The 7152-nt window shown below is 45.0% G+C and overlaps 1 protein-coding gene across 1 annotated transcript in view; it reads right to left on the reverse strand.

The window, feature by feature from the left end:
- The window catches only part of TRAM1 (translocation associated membrane protein 1), a 32768-nt gene extending 25821 nt beyond the window's left edge, over positions 1-6947 (reverse strand). The window contains exon 1 of the mRNA XM_043879469.1: positions 6017-6947. Within this exon, the coding sequence (XP_043735404.1) occupies positions 6017-6139 (123 nt within the window). The 5' untranslated portion in view covers positions 6140-6947. The remainder of the gene's footprint in view (positions 1-6016) is intronic.
- Positions 6948-7152: the final 205 nt, after the last annotated feature.

Raw genomic sequence — 7152 nt, forward strand, 5'->3', positions numbered from 1 at the left:
AGGAAGAGCAGAGAATGAAGAGAGTGGACACCCCAAAAGCCAGAGGGGAAACATTTCAGGACGGTGTGGACAATAAAGCCAAAGCTTCAATAGAAACATGTTAGGAAAAGAGTACAGTGGACTGGACGATTTAAGAAGACATCAGTGGTCACAGCGTTTGAGTGATTCCAACAGAGAGAGCGCAAGGCACATGACAGTGGTGCGGAGAGCCCAAAAGGAACGAACACGGGGTTCCCAGTGAGAGGTCCCAGGTCAGGCTTAAGTTGTTTCATGATGGGAGGGACTGAGCTGGTGAGAGAGGCCGGTCAGGAAAGGAGCTAGGAAGAATTTAACATGTAAGGGCATAATGGGACAGAAAGATCTGGTAGGGAATGAAACACAAGGATAGCTACTGCTGTTCAGTCATTGAGTCATGAGCGACTCTACAACCCCATGGACTGCAGCATGCCAGGCTTCCTTGTCCTTCACCTATCTCCTGGAGTTTGCTCAGACTCTTGTCCATTGAGTCAGCGATCCCATCCAACGATCTCATCCTCTATTGTCCCCTTCTCCTCTTTCCCTCAATCTTTCTCAGCATCAGGGTCTTTTCCAGTGAGTGGGCTCTTTGCATCAGGTGGCCAAAGTACTTCAGCTAAAGGTTAATCTTAAACTGTTTTCCTCTTACACTAAGCAGAAGGTAAAAATGATGGGACAGATAAATTCAAAATATAAGAAACTGAAGAAATTCTCCATGGCATGGAGGGGAAGCAATGTTATCTGTTAGGCACAGCTGGGGAATCCAATGATGAGTATTTTTAAAGTTCCTTTAGGGAAAGGAGCTGGCCAGGGAGAAGTAAAAAGATCCCTATTGCTTTTGTCTGAGGTCAGAAACCTTTGACTTGTAATATTATCTAGCAGCCTGAGTCCACAACTTTCTCTGACAACCCTGAGCAATCCACAGATGGGGAGGCAGGGAAAAGGCAGGTGCCAGGGGGAACCACAGCTGGATACGTATAGGTCAAACAGGGAAAAAGACCAACAGGGAAAGGGAGCCGAGGGCCCGGGGAGTGTGTGGACAGTGAAGCCTGCAGGGAGAAAAGCAAGGCAAGGGGAGGCCACTATACTGGAGAAAAGGAAAGGGGACCAGGCCCCACCAAAGCCTGGACTAGATGGGAGACCCAGCAGGTGAGCAGCAGAGGTGGGGAGAGGCACAACATACCGGGTGTAGCGGGGCTCTGCCATCCCGGAGTATTGCAGGCCTGTGAGAGGACGTCAGGGTAAGGCCCCTCAGTGAGTTGCTTTGCTGGGTAGATACAGTGAACCACTTGACTAGAAGAGGCCAGTAAGGCTTTTCTGTATTACATTCTGGGTCATTCACACGGATACATTACAGCAGAGCGATGACATGTGTTTCCAGGGTAACACTGCTTTTCTGCAATTCTTTTAAATAAAGCTGACTGATGACTAAACTTTATGCTTTAATATCTTGTTTAGATTTCATATACAAACACACTTTGTATCCCTGTTTCTAGTTTAAAATATGAAGTCACCACTACCGTAGCTGAAAAAACTTCTAAGGTTTTTTTTTTTTAAACAAATGACAAGGGAAATTCTTCAAAGATAAATTTAATATCAAATTCCCAAAGCAACAAAAATTAGATTATCCTTTCATGCTAGGCTTCCAAATAAAATTAAAATCTGGCTTCCAGCTAGTTTAGCATGTGACAGTATGTAGAAGAAGAAGAAAAATACAAACCACATACCCTACAAAAGTTTATAGGACATTTTTTTAAAAGAGAAGAAAAATTAAACCAATAATCATGCCCTTAGCCATTTCCAGGCCTCCTAAGTGTCATATCCCAGGCAACACTGTTTTCGTTAAACTAATATTACAGTTAATCAATAGGAAGACAAATTAGTTTGGAATAAAATATGCTACAGAAATGCATGGGCTTCCCAAGTGGTGCAGTGGTAAGAATCCTCCTGTCAATGCATAAAATGCAAGAGACAGGGGTTCAATCATTGGGTCGGGAAGATTCCCTGGAGGAGGAAATGGCAAATGGCTCCAGTATTCTTGTCTGGAAAACCCCATGGACAGAGGAGCCTGGAGGACGATAGTCCACAGGGTCACAAAGAGTTGGACACACTAAGTATGCACACACAAGAAACATGTAATGTGTTCAAAAGGAAAACTGAGTTTATGACAGTTTGGGACACTCGAAGCACTGCTCTCCATTTGTGAGAAAAATATGAGACTTATTCAGATATATCTTAAACAGGTTACCATGACACTTAATGAATTATTTAACTCTGCACTGATTACAATTATCATGAGTATCATAATATTTCTTTCATGGTCACCAGCTGGGGCTTGGTAGCTTATCACACAGAAATGTTAACTACGTTGTACTTGCTAGAGGAAGGAGTGACTACTACATGGACTGGATGTCTTAAAGATAAAGGCAGTTTCTGAATATCAAATCCTACTTTCTCACTGACATAAAAAATTAAGTTCTTAAAAAAAAGGAAAGAAAACGGTGGCATTAAGACAAGCCACACTTAGAAATAAAACAAACCTCCAAGTCTGTTCCACGATACTTGCAATTGTAAAGGTCCCCCTAACCTGGCATGGCGTGAACAACCTGGACTCCTGAGTATGTGAAAAGTTAAGTCTCTTCCAGTAGATCTTCCTCGTGGAGACTCCTAACTCCTCTTCTGCATCCTTGCTTTTGGAAAGCTTCTCAAGTATCCTTACATCTTCTAACTATTAAATTTTCCTCACTCCAGTATGAAGTCATGAATTATACACCACGATTTGCAGTTATGTGGACAGAAACTGACTGTACTAAAAAAAACATAATTTCAAAATTCACAGCAATTTCTGAGAACACAAAATTCCCTGTAAATTAAAGTCTTCCATTTCCCCAAAACAAACTATTGCTTTATCAAGAATGAATGTGTGTGCTCAGTCATGTCTAACTCTTTGCGACCCCATGGACTGTGGCTTGCTAGGCTCCTATGTCCATGTGATTTTCTAGGCAAAAATATTGGAGTGGGTTGCCATTTCCTAATCCAGGAGAATCTTCCCAACCCAGGGATTGAACCCATCTCCTGCGTCTTCTGCATTGGCAGGCTGGTATATACAACTCTTTAGATGCTGTTAAAACCTTCTCTCACATAAAAATTCTGTCTTCTATTTTTTGACCTTGATAAATACTTAAGGAATAATGAGCTATCATTTACAGCATGTCTCCTGTAAGCTAAACTTTCAACTATGAATTACACAAATTAATTTAATTCTTAGAGTAATCCAATGAGCCCTATCTTACAGAAAAGGAAACAAGTTCGAGAAGTTAAATGACATGGCCTAGGTTACCAAGTTAGCAAGCAGTAGAGCCCTAACTCCCTTTAGCTTCAGCATTTATACTACAGTCTTCATTTTGGCTAGTAATACTGTATCTGTTATTGCTTTGTCAATTTCATCATAAATCCTCTGACATTTTCTCAATATATTTACACAAAAGGCTAACAGTTCTGTTGCAAAAATATCAACTCTATTATTCTAGCACAGATACAGTCATTCAATAACTACGTTAATGGTGAGATTCATCAGCAATTACTTTGAAAGCATCAAAACAAACCGGTAAATTTTTTTCCCATGTGTAGATAACATGCTTTTAAATCCTAAAACTTTAACATATAGCAAGAAAAATGTCATAGGACATACACAAACTTTCTTCTGTATACTACTTCAACATTCTTTTTGAACTGACTTTAAAAACTTCTATTTAGATCTTTGTTGAGTCTATTTAAATCAATAAATTTTACAGATATAAAGGTGAAAATCCCTTCACTGTTAAAAAAAAAAATCATTGATGTGAGGAAGTTAACTGGTGGTGAACTTCCCTAGAAATGTGGTGAGAGAACATAAAAAAGTTTACATAAAAACAAAGTTAAAACATTTCTTAGTGTCAGCATTTCTGATTTATATTCTATTTCATTCAAAACACTGCAAGTACATTTTGCAGATAATATTACCCCTAAATTATATCTTCAAAGTCAGGAATTTTTACCATGTGGAGATGGGTTATGGCAAGTCTTACAAAACTGTTCAATATAAGACCAAAGCAGAAGGTATATGTATTTAAGTATAATATTCAGAAAGAGTACAAATGTTTAGCATTGCATTTTTAATATCGTACATATTCATACAGTACTTTATAAACCATGAGATGCCTTCATACCATGCTATCTGATCCTTCCAAGCGGTGAGAAGAGCACACGTATTTCCTTATACAGAGCAGAAAAATTGAGGCTTACCCTTAGGTCATTTAGGTGGTAAGTAGCACAGGCCCAGCCTAAAATGAACTATATGACACATGTTAGTTCCCTTCTACCTTCCCATTTAGGAATACTCACTGCCTCCTTAACTGTGGACTAAGTGGGCAAAAATGACACTATCAAGAATTTAAAAAAAAATTTATCTAGATCCAGAAAAAGCCCATTTGAAGATGAGCAAAAAGTTTGAAAATATTTAAGTATTAAAATATTCAATTTCTAATAATAACATTTAAAAGAGCCACATAGGCTCTATTTTAACAGTTTAGTCATCCTTTGGTCACTGGCAGTCTCATTCCAACTAGTTTTTCTTAAGAGTTTTTTTTTTTTTTATTTAACTAGTTTGTTTAATCACTTTTGAGTTGGAAGCAGGATTTCTTGTCTTTAATTGGATACTGTTCACACTGAACTGCATATGAAAGTCTTTACTGCTCTGTCTATATTTTGCTAACATTTTTATTGGAGCATAGCTGTCTAAAATGTTGTGTTACTTTCTACTGTACTGGTAAAGTAAATCAGCTATACATATACATACATCGCCTTTTTTTGGATTTCCTTCCCATTTAGGTAACCACGGAGCACTGGGTAGGGTTTCCTGAGCTAACCAGTAGTCAAGAATTCTTAATGTCACTCATTAAACAAATATTTTGTAAGCACTTCTAAATGCCGGGATATATTCTAGGCGCTGGAAATTAAGAAAAACAAAACCAAAAAAATTGTGCCTTCACTGAGGTTACATTCCAGGAGGGAGACAATAAATAGGTAAAATAACGAGTGTATTTGGTGGGGGGCTCAGAAGCTACAGAGAAAAGTTAAAAAAGGAAAGAGGATAAGGAACGGGCGTGTGTTTCGGGGAGCGAGGGGAAGGAAGCCGCAGGATGTTACCCGTTCACCTGGCAAAGTTTATTACCCACATTCAACAGCTGTTAAGTAAGTCATCACGATACGCACTACGTGGGAAGAGAATTTACACACTTCTGACATTTCCATCCTCTCCTACTTCAAGAAACAAAAAGAAAATTATTCGACTCCTCGGCACTTCTGCTCTGTACCCCGATTTCCGTATCAGACCTTGTTTCTTTAAGGAGAGCAAGCGCGGGGCAAAAAAAAAAAAAAAAAGTTCGATCACTGGTAACAATACCAGTTTGGGAGACCGAAGTTCTTAACAATCGGGTGGGTGATCCCGCGGCGATCGCTCGCTGCCCCGTGTGGCCACCGCCCTTCCAGCGGGCAGCCGGCGCCCGGCTCCGTCGGTTTGCCCCCCAAACCCCGCGCCGCCGCGGCCCCCGGCTCTCCCCGGCCCCCTGCGGCCTGGCCGGCCGGCCATTCCCAGCCCGCCCACTGCCCGCAGCCAGCTCGGCGCGCAGGGGCCGCCCCCGCTGCCCGCCGGCCCCTCGCCGGCTGCCACGTAACCCTTCGCGGGAACCAGGAACTGCGCGGCCGGCGGGAGGGGGCGGCGTGCGCGGTGGCCGAGGGGGCGACGCGGCGGCCCCGGTCCCTGCGGGCGGGCGGCGGCCAGGCCCCCGGGGCTCCGCAGCCCCAAGCCAGCGCGGGGCGGGGCGGGCCCGCTCTCTGGGGGCCGGGGAGCCGGGACCTTCCCCCCGCCCCGGCCGGGGTCCCCCAGCGGTCCCGGACCGAGGGGCTGAGCTGGAAGCCCGGGCCGGCGGCGGGGCGGGCGGTTGGGGCGGGCTGGGCTCACCTCGAACATGAGCCCCAGCAGGAAGAGCATCGCCACACAGGAGACGATGTCCGCGTGATTCTGCAGGACGAATTCGTGGCTCAGGACCGGGGGGCTCTTGCTGCTCTTCTTGCGAATCGCCATGGTGAAGCCGCCGCCCGTGCCTGCAGGTGCTCCGCCCCGGCTCCGCTTTCCCAGCTGCTCACCGACTCCCTGCCGCCGCCGCCTCCCTCTGGCTGCGCCTCACAGCCCCGCCGCTGCCGCTCGCTGGGGCTTCACTTCCCATCCCACAGCCAGTACGCAGCCGCCTGGGCCACCCGAAAAAAAAAAAAAAAAAAGGCGAGCCCACGGCGGAAGCGAGCATGCGCACTGGGAGGGACGGCGCTCAATAGTGCCGCGGCCGCTCTTGCGAGCCCACAGCGCCGCCTAGGGACTGGAGGCCGTCCGCCCGCGGCCGGGCCGGTGGAAGGAAACTGAGCGGTGCCCGGCCGGCTCCGCGCCCGGGCGGGGGTTGGGAGTCGTTTGAGGCGCGAGCTCCCTGCGCCCCTTTAACAGGCTGAGTCCGCCCCGGTGTCCGAGGGTGACCACGTGCTACGGCGTGCATTGCTGTAAGCGTTTCCCCGTGCCCTCCTGGCCACACTAGGCTTGGGTGTCAGTGCCTGCTTCCACGTTGATTGTCACTTCTTTTGAAAGCCAGTGGCCACTAGCAAGATAATCTTGCTGACTACAACTTAACTACATAAGGATAGGGCCATTCTTTGGTGTTCGCATCTGCCTTAAAAGTTAACCAGAATTACTATTAACACGCCTGAGGACTTTTGCTTGTTCTTTGTAGCCTTGAGTTAGTTTTTAAAAAAGAACAACTCCTATTTGGTCTCACCTGTCCATTCCCATTCCCCAACGGGTGTCCGACTGAAGAGATTAGCTTGGGTTTTACTGGCTTCTTACTTTTTAACAACACTTCTTGGTTATCGACGAGATGGTTTTTAAAAGTTTATGGATTAGACATGTCCTTCTTTCTCATAATTCTACCCAATATAAGACGTCTGGTATACTTTCTCCGAATGAACCGTATCACTGTCTACGCATTTGCCAAATCTAGAAACCAAGTCATCCTGGAGTGATCTCTCTCAGTGTCCTTCCATATACAGACCATT

Source organism: Cervus elaphus, chromosome 21 (genome assembly GCF_910594005.1).
Source record: "Cervus elaphus chromosome 21, mCerEla1.1, whole genome shotgun sequence".
NCBI lineage: Eukaryota > Metazoa > Chordata > Mammalia > Artiodactyla > Cervidae > Cervus > Cervus elaphus.